The sequence below is a fragment of the Thunnus thynnus genome, chromosome 9, assembly GCF_963924715.1.
Source record: "Thunnus thynnus chromosome 9, fThuThy2.1, whole genome shotgun sequence".
NCBI classification, from domain to species: domain Eukaryota; kingdom Metazoa; phylum Chordata; class Actinopteri; order Scombriformes; family Scombridae; genus Thunnus; species Thunnus thynnus.
Window position 1 is genome coordinate 31557448 of NC_089525.1, and position 25265 is coordinate 31582712.

Genomic DNA, 25265 nt, shown 5'->3' on the forward strand with positions numbered 1-25265 from the left:
CTAATTATACAGTCATCATTATGTTAATTTTAGGGCAGAACACACTATTTAATCCATTCCTTGCACTTTTGCTTTTGTGCTTTTGGTCTCAGAAGTGATAAGCAAACTACACTCGACTTAAAAACTTTAAATTAATTTAATAACAAACAATGAACAAATACTAGCAATTTCTGGTAATTAAGCCAATAGTGCTCATTAAAAAAAAATGTAGGCTATACAGGCTATTTTTGAAGTAGCCTAAAAGCAAGCAGAACAAAAAGACAGGAAGTTTTTTATAAACATTTTTTTATTAGTGTTATGTATTTAATTTCCAAAAAGAATGATTCAATTCCATTGATGAGACAGTTTTACAGTGATTGGGCTCCACATAGAGTATATGACATGCAATTAAGGAAAAAATAGAATAAGAACTTGTATTTTACATTCTTAACCTCTGCACCCTGAAATTATTTTTACCCTGAATTAAAAAGAAAGACCCTCTTGATTCAATTATAGGAACTTGAAAAAAAATCCAGTCCTTTTTCACTCATTTATACCATTTTTAAACACTTCTTTTATTCATTATTTCCCCATTTTCCTCCCAATTTTGTTGTTGCCAGTTCCCACTGTGTACCATGGTCCATGTCATTGCCAAATCCCAGGAAGGGGACAGACCACCATGTGTCTCCATGTGGAGTCTACAGCTGCTTCGCCTGACATTAAAGACAGCTAGCGTACTGTACAGGACAAGGTCACATCCTCTCAAACCAGTAAACATCGCCAATTTTTTTTTTTTTTTTGGTTGGCACGATTGGCCAAACTAAAGGGACTGTTGCCAGGTGTTGAACCCTGGGTCTAAAGGTGTGGCTGAATGTATTACCTCTAATCCCTTTCAACTTCATCGCTTAAAAGGCTGGCGGACAGTAAAAAAATTAAGGTAGTTGATGGTGGTGACTCTTTTGATGCCACAACGGTTGTCAATGTAACATTTTGACATATTCTAGTGCAAATGCCAAAAAGACTGGAATGTATTCAAACAGTGTCTCTTCACAGTAACAGTTGTGCTAAAAGCTAACAAGAGCTCCCCGAAATCTCGACATCCACTGGAGGGAAAGTAAACTTTGTGATACAACAAGCTACGTAACATGCCGTCTCGATAAAAAAAAAAAAAATTTCACCGAGCGCAACACGTTAACTTCAACTTGTACATCTAGTGGCAGGAATCAGCAGGGCAGTCACAATAACGGTACATTTACATGAAAATGTTACAAAAAAGACAAATGTTATGACATCATCACAGCGTTCAGGAAAATCAAATCCAGCCTTGTTTTTTTTTTTAGGTGGAGGAACGATAAAGTTTAAAGGAAAGTTTTTCATCTTAAAATGTCCTCCATCTTAACTGCTCCTTGCATTTCATTAAGTTATATTTAAGAAGTAAACGTTCATGGCAAGTCTTTTGCACACTGCCAGTATGAATTCTTTTTTTGTGTATATATCATAATAGTCATGAGAAATATCACTAAACCTAATGGAGAAGCTTTTTTTTTTTTTTTTGGAGGGAATGTATTGTGGTTTTGAATGGCAGTTCCAAGCCAAGCCTGTTTCTCATTTATCTGAATGTTTCTGGGCTCCGGACAACAGAAGATGCTTTGATAATCCAGTTTTTCAGCTGCAGTGTCTTGCAGCTTGAGTCCCAACTAAAACCATCCCATTGACCGACAATGGAAGTAGCCTTTGAGCTAAGATGTTTCAGAGAAACACCAGCCAGGATTTGATGTAGCTGTTTAAATGTCTTTGAGGCCTTTCATCTCAAAATCTACACTTGCGGTTTTCATCTCACTCATTCACGCACATCTAAGTCTGTTCAACTGTTAAAAATATACACTTTATATATTCCATGTAAAATAATCCTTATTGTTAACAACTCCTACTCAGATTTAAAGAAACAACTCCTCGCTTTTACACTATTATCTATCAAACCAAAGATTGATCTAAACTGAGAAGCTGCAGGAGCCTCTTAGATCAACATTTCACTCCACAAACACAGATTTTTTTTCCACACTGAAGTATCTCATGCAACCAGAATGAATTAAAACAACAACACGTCACGCCAGGACAAGCACAGATGTGACAGACGAGTAACCACTAACCTCACATACAGATGACAAGGTAATAGCCCTTTTCAAAGGCAGTTCACAAGCTGTGACGCCTCGAGACGAGTCCCGCTGAGAGACTATTTTACATACAGAGGATGTATGGCTGTAGTTTCCGTGAAGGAAATGAATTTAGAATAGTTTTCATTTCCAGCAGGGGGAAATGAAAGCAAGGCTAGAATAAGCTTAATCTGTGCACTGTAGGTGAAACTGGCCTGACCTTCAGGTGCAGGAGGAAATGCAGGAATCCCTGTGTTGATGTACTAAATCAAATAAATCAAGGTGAATCTCCTCAGACAACTCGAACAAAGCATACTGCACTAAAAACCATCTCAATTTCTACGCTGAAACCATTTTATGTGGCTAATCCTAATGCATTATTCGAAAATGGGTGGTTCGTTTACGATGATGAGCAATGTGACTGCATCAAAATAAATCTCTCTGCAGGTTAGTCTCATGTATAGAGACATGGAGATTTGCATGATGTCTTTTACATTGAAATCAAAGTAACAAAAATATTCTAGTACTACACTTAGATTATCAAAAAAGTTCATATTTTAGTTACAGTATCTTCGTCTTTTTTAATTGCACGTCCCCTTGTTTCTTTTTGAAAACCTTCAAGCCAGTTGTCAATCCACTAAATTATAAACTTAAATTCATCTCAGAGTTGATGTCTTCAGGCTGTGATCACACAGGATAATTTTTAGCTCCGCTGACACAAGTTGGTGTGTTGATCGCTTGGAAAACTGATCCAGCAAATTAGTTTGAACCAACAGGTGCATTTTTCAGTCATCTATCTGACTGAACATTTTCAGTACAGTAAGTGCAAAATATAGCGGCCATGTTCCAATCCAGTGAGGGAAAGTGATAAAATTTCTGCTTTTCTGGAGTGTTGTTGGACATTGACACCAAAATAGGACAGCGGCATATCCTGTCAACCAACTGACATGCTGACCTCATAATAGTGAAGCTAAAAATGCTGCATCTGGAATGCAAATTAATTAGCTTGCAAGTTGTGTCAAAAGCTGTGTCCCAATTCCATATTATATGCTAATACTGTAAAGTATATTTATTTTTTGCATAATATACTAATTTGGCAAGAAATCAAAATACTTTAAATGTTTAGTGCGTCAACAGACATCAGTCAAATTCTGACTTTGGAGCACCACTTACGATTTTAAATTTGAAAACTTAAGAGAGCAAAGTCCTTTTCTAAAGACTTAATTTCTTTTACTTTTAGTACATTTTCTGTAATCTGCAATCTGACATATTTTGGTATGCTTATTTTAACTGTGCATTCTTTGTATTTGAGCAGAAGAACAAAGATCCTGTCTGATCACGGCCTTAAGCTTCAACAAAGCTCCATTTAGTCAACTCACTAAGACAACAAAGAACATCCAACACCCAACAAGCCCATCGCACAGCTGATCTTTCTGGATCCAATGCACAGATTCTGTTGCCTGGAGACTCAGGAAAAAACAGGAAAATTGTCTATTTTTGTCTTTTGACATTTTGGTGTATTCTCTTCTTTAACAAACATTTGCATGCTCAACATTTGAAAGGAATGTGTTAAGTATTCTTTTTTTTTTTTTTTTTTTTTTGTTTAGACATGGCACAACTAGGGAGCCGCCCTAGTTTACTTGTGCACAAAATAGTTCAAAGACACATTTACGTAGTATAAACCGGGACTATATGGATCAACGACATGGTCTCACATCACAGACACGTAGAAAGACACACACATATAAACACACTCACATACAGTACACATGTAGTACATTGAGACAGTTATAACAATGGCTTCTTTTTTCTACATACATTTTCTTTTTGCGTATACATTAGTATACATGTTTAAAGATACAAGAATGTTGAGGATTTACAAACAGATATGCAAATATCTTTTTTTTATTCTTTTTTTTTACAGAAAACAAACATGAGACAGTTAACTTTCAATGTTGAAATATTCTTTTTTAGAATTTTAAGTAATTATTGCAATCTAAACAATATGGCTTTGTCTAGTGAAAAGTCCTATCTGAGCTAGAAAATGAAAGAAAAAAAAAGAAACATGTTTTTATAGTGCTTGTGACAACTTCATCATTAGTCTTATTAATCCTTAAAGTTATTCTAATTTACAAACTCATGGAACAATGTATTAATCATACATCATCGCATAACTAACCACTGAAAAGCCACCGGATCATTTAGGAATAACTAACATGCTTTGTTTCACTGTTAAATGTCCATATATTAAGGTAGTTTCACTTAATAGAGATCGTTTCCATTTAAATTACATCTACTTAAATGCTATATGACAAATCACTATGATATTTTCTTGGATTAAGAGATGCAGGATGCAGAATATATTCCGCTCTAAGCGAGCTCTTCAGGCAGTGAGATACGACAACTCACCAACCGGTTTTCCCAGGCTCAGTCTACAGTTTAATTATCTAGTTTAATTTAGCCATGGAATACTTTTGAGGAAGTAAGAGAGTATAATTTTAGTTTAGTGGTGGTCTTTGGAATGCATGCACACGCTGAACAGGCTGCTGTGTTTCTCCTGCAAGCCTCACACATATGATAAGTCCGGCATGCACGTCTTTGTTTTTGGCGGTGACGAAAGAAATAGTAAGGTCTCACCAGTATTTCTTTGGTCTCGATGTTGATGAATTCAAACTTCGGTCAAGGTAAACATGCATTAAAAGATAAGGGGGAAGGTTAAAACAGTTGGAATGTAAATACGGCCCTCTTCACACTTGGCATTAACATGCATAAAAATGTGATTTGATCACTAGTGGACGGCACTCGAGACGTATTGAGGACGCATTGAGATCCAATCGCTCAGACCACATATGGAAGTGCACGCAATATGTCTTGGGCCACACTGAAGGACCGCCTATTCAACTGACATCCTCTGCAAAAGTGGAAGTAAGCACTCATTTACGCACCAATTGCATCACATTAAAGTGTGAAATGACAAGAAGAAGCCACAAGAGGCTAAATGGATTCTCTGGCAATATTTTTAAATATTGCACACGGGAAGTGCATTGCTGCCTCAATAAGGCATTTGGTCTTTGCAAATGAAAATGATGTACATGTTTATTTACATATAGAGCGGGAAAGTGAGAACTAATCCCAAGTGGTCACTCGAGACATATGGAAATGCATTCTAACGCCAGGTGTAAACCGACGTACTTAGAGCTGTCCACTTGTGATCAGGTCACCAAAGACGCATGTTAACGTCAGGTGTGAACAGGGCCTGTGTGAATTACATCACAATTTTGCAGTTGCATGAAAATAAATTTGCAGCACATTCACAAATAGTAAAATTTAAAGTAAGTTAAAAAAAAAAACCAAAACAGACATTGCCTTGCATTTGCATTCATGTGTGAAGAAGTGATGAAAAAGAAGAGAAACTCTAAATAAACACTTTAAATGAAGAGCCACTAAATAGCAATCAGGTAATCAAGTGCTTAATGTAGAAACCCACTTTGAACCAGTCATGGATGGCGTGACAGGAAATGACAACATGTACAGTACCGGCTACCCCCACTGTTTCCCAGTGGTCAATGTTTTGATTGTCTATGGGGACCACACTACCTAAAATCATGACGACTTGGCTTGACCTTTACACTGAGCTATATGTTAATCTGTAGTTGTTAACAAAATTTTTAAATTTTATTTTGAAAATGAGATTCTAAAAAGGTAAAAAAAGTTGCGTTTGCTTGCATGAATGATACCTGGAGTGAAGCGAAGTAAAATATAGTCTAAAATCCCTTTTTGATTGAACATATGAAGATCTTGAGTTGTACTTTTCAAGCATAATGGCAGTCTAACTAGCTGACAGGGTTAGAGAGTCTAGCTGTTGAAAGACTAGAGGTGGAAGTAGGAGGAAAAACATCTTTTTTTTTTTTTTTTAGCAAACAGCTCTTCGGAGGCTTAAGCTTTGTAAGTAACAGTGAATTATGTTTTTAAGAAGTTGGCTGGACTGTTAGGCCTTCAAAACTTTGTCAAGGATTTCCAGAAATAGTTGATTTGAACAACAGTTTCTGGAAACCCCCGGAAAATGCCAACTAGCAAACCTTTTATCAAATACATTATTCCAAAAGTGTCCTATATTGTATCCTTGAACGTGTGCCTACGTGTTACCAACAACTGTACACCTGTTTCACTCAAAATGAAACCCTCATTTACAATTCCTCTGCTAGAGGAGATGATATGAAGGCACGTCCTAAAAACTGAAATGCTGATTTGTTTTTTGTTTTTTTTTTAATATAAAGACCTACATCAGGCTCATAAAAGTAGAAAACACCCACTGAAATAAAACGAAACATGCTCCATCTACTGTAAAACATGGTGGCAGTGCCATTTGAAAAAAAAAAAAAAAAAAAAAAAACACGTTCTGAAGAGTACACTGCCCTTCTTTAAAAAGGGAATACTGTTCTCCATTGGTCACCATCGCCTGGCAACAGGTGATGGCCGACCAATCAAAACGTCTGATCTTGATGTGTGTAAAAACAAGAAAAAGGACACAAAAAATACTAATTGTAAGAAATGCGCTAAGTGGCAGTTGAAAGGTTGAACGGCAATTGTGGCAAATAAAAGGGGGAAGATTGACGCACTTGTCGAGGAGTAGAAAAGAACAAAGTAAACAGTTTCTAGAAAGGCAGTGTGTAGCCTCTAACAGTTTGGCAAGAACCCCCCCCCTCCCGAATCTTTTTTTGCCCCCAATGATCTTTACATTCCCCAAATCTACACTCAAACCCTACCTGCTTACAAATACCCCAACCAGTTCCCCCACCAGTCTTTCTTCTCCAGTAACCTGCAAATCTCAAAGTTCGCCCAACCCTTTCCACAAAGATCCCCTCCTCCCTTTGCCCCCGCAGCCTAGCCCAGGCCAGACTGGACCCTGAATTTAGGGTTTGTTTGATTTGTTTTGGGTTTTTTTTTTTTTTTACTTCTTCAACATATCCTGTAGAGGTCCGGGCAGAAACTTGAGGACAGTGTCGAGGATGCTCTCCTCGTCTTCTTCGTCGTCATCTCCACAGCCCCGCGGGATCGCCTTTTTCGGACGTGTCAGTGACCCTTCGCAGGCCTGCTCCATGGCCGCTTTCTCCTCCGCCTCCTTCTCCTCCTTCTTCTTCAGTCCATACTGAACAGACAGAGAACAGGTGGTGAAGTGCAGAGAAAGAAGAGTAGGTTGAATGAGAAGTGAGGCAAAGAAGTTAAACCTGCATTAACTGATGTATAGTGAGTAGTGTAGTAGTGAACACAATTTGATATGTTGAACTTGTTAGCAAACAGCTGCTTATCTCAACATCCAGCAGTTATGGAGCAACATTATCATTCATTTGGAGTCGTGTTTCTGTCCAACTGGTGAATATAAGTCCAATATTCACTCTCTTTTAGCTCTGTTTTTGTTCTCTACCAACTCCTGAGGGAAATATCTGGCTCTTTAGCCGCTAAATGCTTCACTATGTTCACCAGCTAGTCTACAGCTAACTGTGTCTGTTTGCTGTTTGGTGCTGAGCAGGTAGTGAACACTGAGGCCCTGAGATTAGCTATTGCTGGAGGATCGTCTTGTATTACTGATGCATTTCTGTCAGGATGCTCCAATCAAACCAAGGCTGTGTGTCCGTACCTTGTCCCTGATGGTCTGCCGTACTTTTTCCCTCTCGGCCTCCATGCGGGCGTGTTTGGCCTTCCTTTCCTCCTCCTGCTGCCTCAGCGCCTCCTGCCGCTCCTCCTCCTTCTTGGCTGCATCTGGGTCCTTCTCCTCCTCTCCACCCAGCATCTTACCCATGTCTTTGGTGGCCCCTGGACAGAAAACATAAAGATACTGGAGGTAGGTCGGGACCTTTTCGACCCTGAAGATAAATGCTGGGAGAAATACTAAATACTCTTTGTCTTGAAAATGTTCTTAAGAGAGGTACAACTGTAACATCAAAAGGTGCAAACATCTAAAAATGGTAGGTATGTATAGAACAAATAACTGATATGGCAATATGCTGCAATCTTGCGTAACACTGTTGGTCCACTGGAACAAATATTTTGATTTGTTCTCCTGCAATACCGGACCAGAGGTGATTTCTTTTGTTTACTTCAGACTTTTTAACTTTGGAACTGTTGCTTTCTGTGATACCATTTTACAGTATCCCCTGATGATTGTTAATGTGTATAACAACTTATTATGTGTTACCCTGATTTTGTACAACTCTGTACCTCAGCTGGGGGGTGTCATGCTCAGTTGTAGTTACTTAATTTCCCACAGCCAGATTCAGTTACTTAAAAGTAATGTAATCAAACCCAAGCTTTGGCACTGCGAACATGCAACTCCAAGGTAAAAAAAAACAAACAAGAAATGTTATTTCTCTTGTCTAAAATTTAGTTACATACATCATAGGATAAAGTTGCAAAATTTAAAAAAAATGTTGCAATTTACTTTAACTTCTAAACTTCCTTTTTAACTTTGGTTTTAGAACAGACAAAAACAAATTCATATGAATAAGAAAACATTCAAAAGACCGCATGTACACCGACACCCATATCTGTCATGTTGGACTTTGAAAACACTGCGTTGGCAGTTCAGAGGATTATGTGGCGACGGGGTTCCCTGAAGATCCTCATGGCGTCTTGGAAAACAACAAGGAAGAAGAAGAGCCAGCTGGAAAAAGTTCAAAGAACCACCGAGACAGAGGAAGACACATTCTTCCATCCGGAGTCGGCCATCTGTCAGCCCAACCTGTACCCCCTCATTCAGGTATTAACCGTCACTTTGAATCATATCTGAATTATTAATCATAGATTAATGTGTTTTTATTTCTATATAGTAGAGCAACTACTCTGAGTTTTATGTTACGACCCGCAAGTTCAGATTGTGATGGAAATCTTCTGCATTGTTTTATGGCAGATAACAGGGAGAGAGTGCTGCTTAACCCCCCCTGCTGGTCAGAGGATGTATTGTATTTTCTTTCAGAAGTCTATTGCCAGGTCATGGTTCAAAAAATATAACTAAAAAGAGTGCAGTCAGAGTGCATATTTCCACCAGGTGTGTACAGTCAAGATGGCGGCGAAGATAACAAAAACAGGGATTTATTCATCTTGTATCGTGTCTAACTTTAGTGGATCATAACATATCAGATATGGAATTAATCTGCAGATGCTCCAATTCAAGATGAGACCAAACCTTTCTATGGATTTCAGTTTTTGAGCCACAGGCCTGCAACAGACATGGTAAGCCTTGTTTTTAGTCTAGATGACTGTCGGAAATACCTTTTGCTATGTTGTACCGTATATCGTAAAATGGCAAGGACTGCTCCAAAGACAGAAGACTAAGCTTTACGATACGTTCATAAGGAATCTTATCAATATTTATTTGAATTCACAACACAACCCACTCTCAAAGTATTTAAATTTGGCACCGATTGATCTAATATGGCAACAAGGCATGACTGGTTGTCCCTATTGGACACAAAATTCCTAACTGAAGCAGTTGTTGATCACTCATCCCTCCTCTTCATACTGACTATTAAAAGATCTCCTTCAAATGTGCTTTCAATGTAAGTGATTCCTTTACTGGACGTTTTGAGGTTAAATTCTTTGCACCTTGAGTTCAGTTTCATCTGCACTTTCTCTGTCCCTTCTCACCTCTTTATCTGTGACAGAAGCTGCTATCTAGACGTGAAAGCGACTCCCTCAGGCCTATCGATACTGCTGTTGTTACCACCGTCTGATCGATAGTAAATACAGGACCACCTGAGAGTGTATGAATTATGGATCCTCCAGCGGAGAGAAACTTCATCTGGGTATTGATCTGCCTCTCAGGTGCTGGTGAGAGGAGAGCCTGGCTGGTAGTCTGGTTTGCTTTTCTTTAGCCAGAACCAGAATACTGACTTAATATGTTTCACCACTGAGGAGATCATTGGAGGAAAAGCAATGGTACGAACAATGGAAAGCTGTGTATTTTCTGCAATGTATCGAAGATTAAATGTCTTGGAACGTAAAATCATGCCGTTATTTTTTTAGCTGCTTGACATTTTTCATATTCAGCTACTACATCTATTGTAAAGTCATTAGTGCTTCAGTGTAGTATGTGTAGTATAGTAAACTGCACTGATGGCTTGTATTTTCAATCTGCTTAACATGTCACATGGTTTGTACCTTCTTTATTAATAATATAGATAATTGATTTTTTTTATAGCTAGCTCTCTTTAGCTATCTACTCTGATGAAGGCAAGATAGCCAAAAATGTTAAGTGAATAAAGCATGCTGTACAGAAAAATACTTAAATTTGATTGACTGGAGACTCACACTGGTCTGCACCTCCCTCTGTGCATGATATCAATGCTATAAATGTACGGAAGCATATTGCTGCCACCACGACAAAAAAAAATATTTGCTCCATTTTTTCTTATAATGAGAAACTTTTCTCATTTTAACATCATCCTTTTCACATTATAACAAGATAGTTTAGTATTATAATGACATACTTTTTTGTTACTGATAGATACTAAATTATTCCATTTTAACCCTTTCATGCATAGTGGTCACTACAGTGGACAGCTATTCAAAAGCCGTTTTCTTATATATGCATGGGTTTTAATGGTATATTTGCACATCAGCCAACACAGTGGACTCTAGTGTGTCATCCCATACACTGCCATCCATTGGCCAGCCTTTTTAAGTGCAAAACAAATTTCTCAAAACCATAGACCGTAAAAGCTCAAAACCAAGATGGCCGCCTGCAACTGGTTTATATGCTGCTGTAGAAATGGACAATTTAAACCATGACATTTTTTTGCCACATTAAAAGCATGGCTCTAAGGATGGAAATGTTGTTCTGTTGGTCCAAAACTCAGCAACATTTTATAGATTAGAAATTTGTATTTACTGTCAAGTCAAGTATAGTCAAGCTGGTAACTCTCGGGATGGTAATGTTGGTTGGTCTGTTGGTCCAACACTTTGGTCCAGAGAGAAATATCTCTATTGTGTGACTTACAATTAAATTTTTTCCAAACATTCATGGTTCCCCAGATGATAAAATCCTGTTGACTGTGGTGATCCTGTGACTGGAATCAGCAGGTAAAAATGTCCAACGTTTTAATTCATGACAAGATTCCTGTCACCCTCAGCTAATGAGATCATTATCTTCCTGCCAGCTTTAGCAGGTTAACATTTATTTATTTTTATTTTGTTTTTTTTAAATTATTATTTCTTTAAGCTGAGTTTGGGTTGTTCTAAAATGGACAGGGTACAGATGATAAACCATTTTAATTAAGGTTAAACAAGGCCTTAACTTTAATGTCACCCTCATGACACACTTTATGTTGTTTTCCTCACTAGAGGTAAAAACAGGGCAGGAATTATACTACAGCCAAACAGTCGTAATGCCCCTTCTATAATTAACTACCCACACGGCCAGTTACTACATGCACATGCAGCGCAGCAAATAAACAGACTCACAAGATGGTTTTGACTTGTTTTCACTCGTGATTAATTTATTTCCTTCGTTGCAGAAACAGGAGCCTTCAGAAACTCCTGCAGTTGTTTCATAATTGTTTGTTTGATAATTAAACTGTTAATTTGACTGAACTGGTTAATTGGATTTTTTCTAGAATAGTCAATTAGTGACTGTGATTGGATTGAAATGAAAGAAACAGAGGCTGAGTGCTGTTATTAGTCTGGTTCCTTAACTGACTTCAGTGTGAAGGTTTTATTCTGAGAACATTAAGCGACTGAAAGTTACTTCTGGAAGCTAAAGTCATTAACGGTTCTGTTATCGCCATTGATTACCAACCCTATCAACCTTCACAGATATATTGTGGTCATTTAATGTTATGTGGCAGTAAAAATCTGACTTACTGCCTCTTAAAGCACACAGGAGCTAAAAGAGAACTTTTCCGAGAACCACAGTAAATGTGACCGTAAGGACTCTGCGGTTCCATCTTGGGTTTGTGAACCCAGGGGTGGCTGGTCCTGTGGTTCTGCAGTGGACTCAAACAGCGGTCCTAATTGCCCTGCAGTGCTGTGTGGTGGCAGCAAACCTGAAGATGACAAATTATCACTCAGCTGGTGGGAGGGGTGGGGGTATGGGTGAGGGGTGGGGACTCACAGGGGAGCCAGGTTAAGGTCAGACTGTCCGCTGTGGGTGCTTCATTGTGTTTAAACACACAAACACACACCGTATGTGGTGGAACTGTGTGCTTGTCATGTCACACAGCATTGTGAGTAAAGATGCACAGATGTACTGTGTGCAAAAACACACAAACATTGATTTGTGCTACTTTTTGTACAATATTTCTTTAAAAATGTCATGGTTAAAATAATTGCTAAAGTGATACAACAATTCACATTTTTCAATAATTCTTGGAAACGTCCACTATCAAATGAACAACACACAATCGAGACAACAAATGAACACACATACACACAAATGCGCAACAACAATAAAATATAGACAAATGCATGATAAATGTGCTGGTGGTGCACAGCTTGTCCTCAGATAACTTCAGTCAGTGCTTTATATTTTTAAAGCAGAAACTGTGTCAGGGAATCTTTGTGGTTATTTTTCAGAATGAACGCTGCATCTTTTCAAAACCACATTATCTTTTCCCCCGTCATTGCTAACTACACTAACGTCCTTTAAGAGCTTGGTAGTTTTCACTACAATTAATTATGGTGTGAAACTCTATATGACAAAAATAATAAAATGAGAAAAATAAAATGTATTTGCACAGTTGTTTGTAGTCTTCCTATAAAGAGGTTTATAACCTATAACACAAAGATTTACTAACAAAAAGACCCAAAACAACAATGAAATTATTCTTCTTACAGCTTGTACTAGCATTTTCTTTTTGTTTGTTTGTTTGTTTTTTCATTATCGATCTGTCGATTATTTTGTCAATTGATTGATTAAAAATGTCAGAAAATTGTGAAAAATGCTCATCACCATCTCCTAAAGCCCTGGGTGACATTTTCAAACTGTTTGTTTTTTCTGACCAACAGTCTAAAACCAAAAGAAAAGCAGCAAATCTTCACAGTAAAGAAGCTGGAAACCATGAATGTGACATTTGTGCAAGAAAAAAAAAAGACTTACTATGACCCTTCATTACTGTGAACACACACACTCTAAGTATATTTCTCACACACACGTCCTGATGCCAGAAATACTCACTAGAGCACCGAATGTGGATTCATCCGCCACTGAAAATAGTCCCAAACAAATGCACCGTTTTCTCCTTTTTGAGTAACATTTGCTAAAACCTACAGTGCCCCGCAGTTTTAAGAGCCTTGTTTAAAAAAATTAGACTATAACTATGGGTCGTTTTTGCAGATTTACATCACCAGTGAAGGGACCAATGGGCTTGGAGCTGAGAGCAGGGGAACGTCTACGTGCACTGTATAAATGGGACCTCTGAGACATAAATGATCTTGGTAAACCAGAGGAAAACGAAAGGCTGCAGATAGTTAATGAAATGGGACCATCATTATAACTCTACTCTCCAGAGAGGTAGACCGTTTTCTCTTTGACCCATCAGTGTTTTATCCTTCACATGTTCCCTCCCCTCATCTATCCATCCTCCTCCGTCCTTCTCATCTGTCCTCTACTGTTCCTCTTCCCTCCCCCACAGTTTCCTTCTCTATTTTCTTCTATTAAAGTCTTCTAAATTTGATTATCTACAGACTTACTCCTCTTTCATTATCTACTCCTCTTCATGCCTTTACTTACTCCCCTCTTCTGTTTCATTTTTTTCTGTTTTTTGTCCTCTTCCTTCATTTCCATTTCTCTCATTTCTTTCCTGCGTTCGATTCTGTCACACAACCATCAGTGTTAACGTGCTGCGAGGACTCATCTATCCTCCCTTTTTCCTTTGCTTTCCTTCTCATCCCCCGTCTCCCTCCTCCACCTTCCACCTCCACCTCCTCCGTCAGTCCATTAGAGGCTAACTCGCAGTTTGCTCTGCACACAAAAGGTGGGCAATTCAAGGCTAAGTGCTCAAACGGCCCCAGTCCTCGTTATTGTGCATTCAATCGCTCATTACTTCATTCACTGTTTCCGTGGGCCACGTCCTTGTGCCGCAGGGGTTTTAATGCACAAAAGCTCTCAAATTTGAAGAGGCAGAGACACGGTGGCATGATGGTTACAACACGGCTCCTCGAACGCTTTAACAGACGCCTCAAAACAGACAAACAGAGAGCCCCCGTGGTTAGATATGATTGATTTAGAATTAGTTAAAGCTGATTAAGGAATGAAGAGTATAACTGTCTTCACTGTTTGTGGAGAGATATTAGTGGCGAGTAGAGAAACTTGTGATTACATCTAACTGAGCCAATTTAGGCTGTGTAGCTTTTTAAAAAAGTGGTTCTAGCTGCTGAGAATGAAAATAACCTCCACAGTGGTTGAAACTGAGACTTATATTTTCAAGAGTATGACTAAAAATAATCACATATGGACTTTTCTGCTGCTTTGTTTTAACAATTACACCTGTTTCTGAATGAAAGGTTCCCCAAAGTTATGATGCGTGAGTTTAACAGCTCAGTGACAGACAGCAGGAGAGGAGGTAGAACATTTCCTAGTGAATCTTGTTAGTGTTACTCGATCAGCGAATCCTCTCTGGATATGAAACGGTTAAATAAACTGTATCATGACGAGCCGAGGCCACAGAGCGAAGACAGTGTCTCTTCAACCAGAAGATGTCATATAATATTTATCTTAGCATTTCTGAACTGCTGGGACTCTGCACCTCGCCCTCCCTGCTGGAAGGCTGATTTCTACTGTCTGGTGAGCAGCGAGGGAAGCGAAGCTGAGAGATTTTAAACAGAGATAAAGACGATGTAAGAGCAAGAGGAAAATAGGAAGAAATGCAGGAAGGAGATACAGGTTGCCAGGAAATGTTTTGATGAAACACTGAATGAAAAAACTGGATGAAAACTCCAAACTTGCAACTGCAAAATCCCTTTTTTCAGAAGGAAACCTGAGAGAAGATGTGGTTGAAACTCATTTGCAAAATACATTAAATTATACCATCGTGACATCTGCACTCAATGTTTTGTCCACAGAAACGGTAGTGATGTATGAGCATTAAATCTGCCTTAAAAAATTCAAAAGTGCATTTTCTTTTGTTCTGATGAATTGTGACTGAAAAGGCATCTTTACCTCTCTGATTTGTCCTTCTGTTCACACTAAGCTGGCATTGTTTGCACCCAAAGATGGAACTTTTCATGAAGATGCTGAGTGGATAAAAAGTTGCATAAAAAAACACCAGCTTATTATAAACAGACGACCAAATCAGATTTCACTCACGTAGTGTGGACATGGTCTGATTCTGCTGTAGATCAACTCTGAAATAAGGAGGTTTATTTGCTTAAAGACACAGTGAAATAAAATAAAACATTTTCCAAGTTCTAATCCTGTGTCCCTGTGTTAATTGTTCATTTCTATCCTTTTGAATATACATGAAAAAATACATTTTGAGTGTTTTTATATGACAAATCCCTGATTTTTCTCTTCCTGTGAAACTTTTCAATATTTTTGATGGCTCATCTTGGCATATATATATATATATATATATATATGTGTTTGGCAAAGAATATGGTTGTGCACTATTTTATTAATTCCTCACTAGTCATCTTTCTCCCCATCAAACAACACGGCTGAGGGAGATGACGATCGAGGCCGGCGGTCTACAACTCCGTATCTGCTAATCTGTTCCCACTTTTGAGCTATCCAATCAAATGTGACAAGACTTTATTCCTCTTTTATTGAAAATATTTGAACCTTTATCTGCTGGTTTACATCCATTTTGTCATAAGGACACGGACCAATAGAAAGGTGTAAATTATTGGCAAAACACGAAGATCCCTAGTAAAGCTTACTAGTAAACAAATCTGCAAAAAAAGCATATAAAATTATCAACAAGCCCATAAATGATTTCCTCTATAACGACTTTGACCTATAATACTTTATAATATGTGGTGTTGGATATTGTTGGTCATTAATCCTTGGGTATTTTGACTCTTTCTAGCATTGCTGTATTTGTACTTGTGTGTGTGAATGACATATGTATTTGTGCATTGTTTGCAAATTGAATTAATCAAATCCCTTTTGTAGCTTTACCCCACCAATATATTTTATTTAACTCAGTAAATACGTCATGTTAAGGAAACTAAAAACTTTAAATCCAGCTGATGGGGACAAATTTAATTAACATTTAGCTTTTCTGCAGTATTTATTAATATGGAAATGTAACTGGGAAGAACAGGTGTAAAAATAGAAAAAGGGTAAAGACAGGAAGCTTAAGAATGAGAGAACGTGAGGATGGTTAGTAGAACGCAAGACAGGAAATTAGAAAGACGAGACATGGACCATTGACTCTCCCTCCAGCCGGTCAGATGGATGGTGGTGCTGCTGGATAATTTGTAAGAGATGGGGGGAGGGGAGGGTGTTGAAAAATGGAACTCATTTAAATAATGGATGACCTCCGTTGCCAAATTACTCCCTCATAAGTCACATGAATGCCTGAAAAATCGTTTGAGCAGCAGGGCAGGACGGCTTCGTGGTTACGTCGCTGGATGGTCACCGGTTCCAGCCTAAATCCCAGACCCGTGTGCCTTGTCTAGAGTCTCTGGTCAACTAATCAACCTGCTTATGACTTCCTGTTATTGCACCGTCTTCGCCTTCTCGTCCTCAACCACAGGAAATGAAACTGCGAGCTTGACCCGCCTGCTGAGGACCAGTTCATGCCGATCTTTCAGAGATTATCTTAACATTATCTTTTATATGAGCTCCTTTATGAGAAAAGGCACAATGTTTACGTGTTTGATATCCTGGCAAAGGCAGAACACGCAGGAGGAACATGCTGTGGGACAAAATAAATGTTTTGATGGACACTTTGCTGGAGACAAAGAATGGACAGCTCACGCATCGGTTACATCTCATCAACAAAATAACACAAATACCCATTTTTCACCTTATATTTGCTCACTCACATGCAAAGAGCTAAATTAACTGTCTCTGGAAACTCCCTTGACAGTTTGCTAATTTAAATAACCTTGGTCTTTGCTCCTTGTTCAAGAGTACACACAGGAGACAAAAAACATGTATATTTAACATATAAAAAAGTCTAAACACAGCTGAGCCACAGTTTCTTCAGGGTGGATCATTTCATCTCATTTCTCCCCTCAGTTTGCTTCTTGTCTGCCAGAACCTCTGTCCTTTTCTTCAAGATGTTTCTATCTGAGCAGGAGATTAATGAAGGTCAAAATGATGCCATTTAGACTCTAGTGACCCCAAATAAGAATACAGACAAGGTCCAAAAGTCCAAAAACAACCCCAATTTCCCCAAAGAAACTATAAGTGATTCTGAGTAGGAGACAATTACAACTAGCCAGGATCTAGACCAGTGAATCACCACACGTGTCCGATATGTTCAGTGATTCATAGACTGTGGGTCTTGCTCACTGATGCTGTTTCAGTCCGTCAGACGTCATCTCCCCACAAAGCCAGCGAGCCACAGTCATAAAAAAAAATAGCAAGAGAATACACCTTACATGTTGACCACCATCCAGCTGGAAATCAGCTAATATGAGCACAATATCAGGCTGTATGAATCAAGTGAAACAAATTGGTGATTGATTCTGATTGATTCTCATGGATGATGGAAACTCATTTTAGAGGTATAGAGGTATAAACCGAGGTAGAAAATGTGACTTGTTTAAAAGTCAGGGGATCACCAAAGTCATTCGGACTCATTCTCTGTAGCGCTTGAACATCTGTATGACATTTCAGCATCAATCCAACAGTTGTTGAAATATTGGAGACCACAGTGTTGGACTGAGACCAGCAGTTCAACCATCCACTACATACAATACAGTACATACTAGAGGTGTGCCCGAATACAAATACGTTATTTGGCAAAGCACAAATATTGTGTCTCTTACGAATATTTGTTTCATACAAATATTTTAAAAATTATTTGTTTTCGGGAAGAAAAAAAGAAAGTCAAATACCAGCAAGCAGGTTGGTTACATCGCTATCTCAGTCTCTCTCCTCTGCTCAGCAGGTCTCAACGAGGGGAGTCACATCCACCTGCTACATGACGCACATTTCCTAATTTGGACATCACTCCTGGAGCTACTGACACTTTAATTTTCTAAAATTAAAAGTGTAATAAAAACAAAAACAGTATTTTTAGGCCTCTTTCCACTTTCATTCGAATACAAATACAAATAATTTTGCTGCCTCAACAAATACAGATACAAATACAAATACTGGGATCTCTGCAGTTCCCTACTAACTAGTGATGTACCAGGATACACTTAACAAAGGGAGTCTAATAATTACATACTAGAATTTATAATTAGTAACAAGTTTTTTTTACTTTTATGAGCTATAATCTCCAGTACATACAGCTTTGATGTCTGTAAAATGACTTGTTGCATCATTTTGGTGTCTACACAGCGTGGTTCACAGCCTTTTCCATGGATCCACCGTGTTGTGTTGGACTGATTAATCCAACACAACATGGAAACTGATGAATCCAATTTCTAATTATAGAACCAGTAAAAACAATCTGTGGCCCACAGCTGAAATCTATAGCTCCGTCTGCACCAATGAAATGTTCAGGAGATGTCCAATATCTAATGACATTAGTGAGGCCCAGTCTGGTTGTGTGTGCCAGGCTAAATTAGATAAAAGTTTGACTGCAGATAAACTGGACAGAGTGGATGGCTGTGTGTGTGTGTTTGTGTGCACGTGTCTAAATGAAATAACACTGAATGTGTGTTTGTGCTGATAACGAACACACAACTTCATTTCTAAATTGATGACAGTCCGTCTCTGAATGTGAAGCAAATGTTGATGAAGAAGATTTGGTGTCAGTCCAATCAGGTTTACAGGTTTACATATATTTGTGGTGTTTAATGAGGATTACTACTTTTTTACTAGAATACATTTTTCCCTCACAAACCAACTACTCCAAAATATATCAAATACATCAATACATTCCAGAGTAGAAATAAGGAAATAAAATTCCTTGGTTCTGGTCTATTTACTTACATTTCACTAAAACTAAATGTGATGCTTTTACTGCCATGGAGAAACATTTCATGATGTTACATTATACCTGCAGATAAAACTGTTTACAAAAAGACCTTAATGAGCAGCAGTGAGCATATTGGTGTCCTTTTTTGCCCTCAGTTTTGCACAAGTCCTGCTCTAACCATTAAATCATCTCAGAGTTTATATTTCTTGAGAAAATGCAACAAATTTGGAGTTTCAAGGGAACATATGGTTCAGCTACACATCACTGTTGGAAACTCTGATAACTTTGTCTGGGTTAAGTTTGGTTTGGTATCCTGACCATTCAACACTGGGCTATAAGACCTTTATTGTCATGGCAATAAATTTAACTCAGCTCATATCTGATCTGTCTAATTTGTCTGTTTTAAGAAAACCTAACTTAATTGTTTTACACCTACTTCTGAAACCACGCCTTCACCCCTATTTAACAAGAAAATGCAGGTCTCTGATTTTCAAAAAAAGTCCTAATATTTTCCACAGTAAATTTGTACTATTTATACCAACAATTAAGGAAATGTTCAAATTGTACACTGTCAATTAATTAATTCTGCAATTAGTTTATAGGTGAGAATACAATTCAAAATATATGTAAAATAAAGTTTCTGATAATAAACAAATAATGATTGAAAATGTCCTTGTGGAGAAAACAGTCTCACCTCAAGGTCCATTTAGTAGCTGTTCTGGAGCTTTAGATCATATCACATGGTCTTTATCAGCAGAAGGACTTGTCATGGAATTGATGTTCACATTTTCTGTTTCCGTCTGAGCATTTTGGTGATTTGGTGATTTTGGCTGAACCTTGAACCTCAATATTAATAATAGTAACTAATGATAATAACTTTGATTTTTTAGTGGAAGTACCTGTTTTCCCTATAGTTAATATTATGGAGAAGTAAAATAAAAAGTTGCTAGAAATAAATGTTTTTTGGCTGGTGCAAAATCAACTTGGTTATGCCACCTGAGTCATCTCTATGTATGAGAAACACTGCAGGGGTTGTTGTTAGATTGATGTCCCGACACACCCATCTAAACACAGCACCTTCATTGGATGGAGCACACTTCATCTCAAAATGGTCTTGTGTGTATTTCGTGAGCATTTTTTGATTGCTGTGTATGTCTTCCTTTCTGGATTTTTTGTGTGTATGTGTTTGTATGTGTGTGTGGGCTGCTTGTATATATTCATGGACGGCCAGCTGTGTCCAAATGAAATAAATGCCAGTCTGCTCCAGGAGAAAAGGTCACAGCAATAGACGCTCTATGGGAGGTAAATTACAACACTTCAAGGATGGACAAAGGGGGTGATGGAGGGAGGGATGGAGTAGGCTGTAACATGCACAGAGGGAGGGATGGAGGTAGTAGGTGGAATGGATCCTTTGGATGGAGAAATGTTTTGCTGCTGTCAGACCTGCACCAGCTATGGATGGAGGGAAGGATGGATGGATGGGTGAGTTAAAGGAAGAGAGGAAAGCCTGCACTGCTCAGAGAGCGGAAAGTACAAAAGGATGGATAGATGGATGGAAAATAGAGTAATAGCGGGAGCTGAATGGAAAAAGATGGAGGAGAGCGAACAGTAACAAGCCTGTGGGAGAGAAGGATGAGTGAATTAGAGAGAGGTAAAGAGAGAGGGGGCGAGGAGTGGAGAGCAAGGAAATTGCCCCATCCCAGGCTAACAGCAGGTGTTGTAAGAAGGTGGAGAGAAAGAAGAATGGATGGATGTAAGGCTGGATTACCAATCAGGCAAAGTGGTCAGCTTCCCAGAGGCCTAAAAAGCCCAGGTTTACTCCATATTTTTTAGGTCAACATCATATGATTAATCGTAAATTTGTTAGAAATTTTCACCACTGGAATAAAATGTCATGACTCTGACAAAATCTGGTTTGAAGACTTTAATTGTTTTAGTTTATATTGTGCTCATTTGTTGTTAAATTGTGTTTTAGTGTATAAAATATTGAAAAATGCCAATCATTGTTCCCTGAAACCCAAACTGATATTTTCAAATTGCTGATCAATCAAAACCCAAAGATGTTAACGGAAAACAGGCAAAATGAGCAAATATTCACATTTGAGAAGCTGGTACCTGTGAGTTTTTGGCATTTTTCAGTTAAAAAAAACTAACAAAATCAATTTTCTGTCAAGTACAACCATGTATAGACTAATGGGTGTCATAGGGGCCCCAACAATAACCTTTTGCCCCAGGGCCTCATAGGAGGTTAATCCGCCAATGGATGGATGGATGAAGTTAGACATAGATGAAGCGATGGTGTTTAGACTTGTCCTCATTTGACCACAGGAGCATTTTTGCAGTTGAAGTTTATTAACCAGTAAACAGCAGTTTTTAGCTGTTGCTAGCTAACAATATGCTACATGTTTGTGTGTCAAACATTTAGTTACAGAGTCAGAGTCTGACTGATTTCAAATTTTATTAGGTACTTAGGTTATTTCTGTTATTTTGCTTCAGTTTCTCATGTTTTTTCCTCTTTCCTCAGAATGTGGAGTCAAACAGCTTCTGTCTATAACTGAGCAAACAAGCAGCACCCCCAAGATAGCTGAATGGCTCCCTAAACTAGAAGTCATTACCTCTGTTTACCAGAGGCACAACACGTTGCCATTCATCACGAATTGAACCTCCAAATAACATCCTTGCGTCACCCACTGTGATTCAAGACTCAAGAGTCAACATGGAGAAGTTGACAAAGCTTCAACTTAATGCAAATAGTCTCTGACACATGGGACTGAAAGCCCCATAACCAGTTGTGCTTGTTTGGAGTTGCTTGGGAAAGGGAAGCACAGCTGCTTTTTATTCCAACTCAACTACTTAAAGTCCAACTGAAATTAAATAGCATTTTTTTTTGTCTACTACATTTACAGCATACGTATGTGCTCTGTAAATCACTTGTCCTGTGTTCTCCTTTGAGAAAAATCAGAAACCAAAGGGGAGAAATTTCTACATTTCTTGGTTTCATGACGTTGCTCCCTAGTTCTACGTGAATTCAACAGAATACCGGAATATCCATCTATGTAAGCTTAAGTAGTTGTTTCCATAGAGCAAATCAAATCTTGCATAAAATGATAATGTGACGTTCTATCACAGGCAGAGCAGTCGGTCACACTGAGCCTGATAGCATCCTGCTACATAACACAAGAGCCACAGACTCTGAACAACAACCCACATTAGCTTTCCTGCTAAATTCTCCTTTTTATCTAACTCACAAACATGAACACACATCTTGTCCTGCAGCTTAGCTTGTTGAACGAGCCACCAAACAAACATTCATCGGGGAAAAGTGCACCGCTAACGTCGGTTAGCAGCTAGATAGCTAATTAACTGCTCAGCTGCAGCACATTAAACATACCCGATAATGTCACTTCAGTCCTATTTGAAAAGGTCATATCCTCTTTCATCGTGTGCCAGTGTAGTGTGTGTGAACAGGGTGTTAAAATAAAGGAGGCAGACACACAGGGATTGGTCCAGATGGAAGATGTGAAGTGGTCACGTGACCACTTATTTCCCACATGTAGGTCATGTGATGACACTTGAACCAAATTTATTTGCTAAATGTGCAATTGAAGGCTCAAAAAATTAGTATGTGGAGCTTTGAGCTTAGATTTTCTTTCTCTTATTTTCCCGATGTTCAAGAATGAATATGTGATCAAATACTTTTGAAAATAATTGGATTTGCATTTTAGAAAAGGTGTTTATTTTGATTTGAACTTGGTACTTTTAAATACAGTTTTAGTTTAATCTGTTTTGCCTCTACGATGCCCAAATTTGCTGCTACATGGGTAGCTATAAATTGCTTTTAATCTGACCACACATCACATCCCAACTACACCAGAAAGAAAAACTGTAAAATTTATTTGACACTTTTACAGTTACAGTTTCTTTCACAAGTTGATTTGTTAGTGCTATGACACCAGAAGCAGCTAGCAAGCTAGCAACATTAGCATGCTCACTAGAAAGAAAGAGAGATGCACAGGAGAGAAATGATAAGGAGATTCAAGTGAAAGGCAAATTTGGAAGAGGAAAGAGAGTGAGGGAATAAACCATGAAGGAACTGATTGAATGAAAACCGTGAGGAGTAAATGAAAAAGTGGGGATGAGGGATGAATGAGGAAGGGAGGAGTAGGAATAAAAGAGTGATGGGGGATGAGAGAGACTCGGGAGGATGGAGGGAGAAAGCGAAGGAGGGCAGGCTGAGCTATAAAGGAATAAATCTCATTTCATTCTGGCTGGTGGTCACTGAGCTGATGAAACTAGATGAGAGAGTTGATTTAAGGAGGCATTGACCTCTGGCCCCCGGGGGGCCCTCACTTACAACATTCACACAGCCTTTTTTATGTTGCTCTTACTGGATGAGTCCAATCTCCACCAATGCACAAGTCACCTGGGGTGCTAATGAAATCCAGGGCCAAGACTTAAAGAGAAATCCAATCGTCTTGGTAAAAATCTATCACATCATCCTGATAATTATTCCGTCCTATAACAGAGTTCTTGAGAGAAATAGTCCAACATTTGGATAATATGAATTATCAAGTTCATCTCTGTGTGTCCACTCTGGACAATTTGGGCATTTCAATAACTAGTTTCAGAAATAAATGTTGACATCTTACCCAATTTAAAACCAAACAGACCAGAACAGAAAATGATTAGAGAGTACATATCTCCACTAATACTGGACAAGCCTCCGAATTTGTTATTTCTGCATCAAAATACACACAGTGTCAGACAATCATCAAGTGGAGTTGAGAAATGTTTAATGACCTCTATTATATATTATTATGTTTAGTAATCTTTCACAAAATTCCTGGATCTGCCTCAAAAACCAATCACCTCTTCCCCGTTTTGTGGCCTTACTGGACCACGACATTTCAATAAAATCTGTTAAATAATTTTTAAGATATATTGATGACTAATGAACTATTAAAAAATATTATCAACGTCATTACAGCATATGCCAAAGAAGTTGTGTTTTCTGGGTGACCATTTACACCTTATCACATGAAATTGTTTATATCAAATCAAGACAGACACAAACACACCAGTTCTTTTTAGAGCTTCATAAACTCAAAATCTCCTGCCTGCTACATTGAGATCAAAGAAGCCACTTCAGTCAGATTCAACCCAGTTTGCTGGTGAGATTTGACCAAACCACCGATCCACCCTGTTATCCATAAAAAATTACACAGAAATTGTGCTCCGACATGAGTGTTCATGATAGATTAGGACTTTTGTGGGCCACATTTATGGAACATATTACCAGAAGAACTACAGTGTGCCCCAACAATGACTGTCTTTAAGAGCAGACTTATAACCCTGTTATTCTCTGCTGCCTAATAATGTTGTGTTTGTCACCATGTGTATTCATCTTTCCCATGATTATCTGTTATTTTGTACATATGGTTACATTTTCTTTTACACTCTCTTTCAGATTTACTTTTTTAATGTTTTTTTTCTAAATACACATAAACCACTTTGAATTTCTCTAAGTGTATGAACTGTTATATAAAATCAAACTTGCCTTTTTTTCATAGCCATTACTTTGTGGCAGCAGCCATACCAGCAGCTCTGTGAGGCTGTACACAGCTGAATGTTAACATACTAATGTTTAGCAGATAATGTTTACCATGTTTAACATCTTAGCTTAGCATGTTAGCATGCTAGAAACTACTAATTGACACCTCTCACAAAGTGCAGCTGAGGTTGATAAATGTCATTGGTTCTGCAGGTCTTTGGTCACAAACCAAAGTGTTGGACAAAGTCAAATGCTGACTTGATTGTGGGACTATGAGAAAAATTAGATGATCAACAAAGTTGTTATAATTCATCCTGCAGGGAACATAATATTCCGTACTAAAATTCATGTCCATGCATGAATGCATGTTGTGGAGAGTGTTTTATTCTGAACAAAAAATGTCAGCCTCGTGATGGAGATAGAGGAAAAGTCAGGGGATCACCAAAATCAGTGGGATTCGTCCTCTGAGGACCATGAAAGTTTGTACAAAATATAATGGCAATTCATTCAACAGCTAAGCAGTTGAATTTCCATTGATATCCC

General features: G+C 38.3%; 1 protein-coding gene across 1 annotated transcript in view; it reads right to left on the bottom strand.

Moving 5' to 3' along the window:
- Positions 1 to 1151: 1151 nt before the first annotated feature.
- LOC137189917 (complexin-2) overlaps positions 1152 to 25265 on the bottom strand; it is a 63213-nt gene continuing 39099 nt past the window's right edge. Inside the window, exons 3-4 of the mRNA XM_067600046.1 lie at positions 7771 to 7946; positions 1152 to 7281 (exon numbers count right to left, since the gene is read on the bottom strand). Of these exons, the coding sequence (XP_067456147.1) occupies positions 7084 to 7281; positions 7771 to 7946 (374 nt within the window). The 3' untranslated portion in view covers positions 1152 to 7083. The remainder of the gene's footprint in view (positions 7282 to 7770; positions 7947 to 25265) is intronic.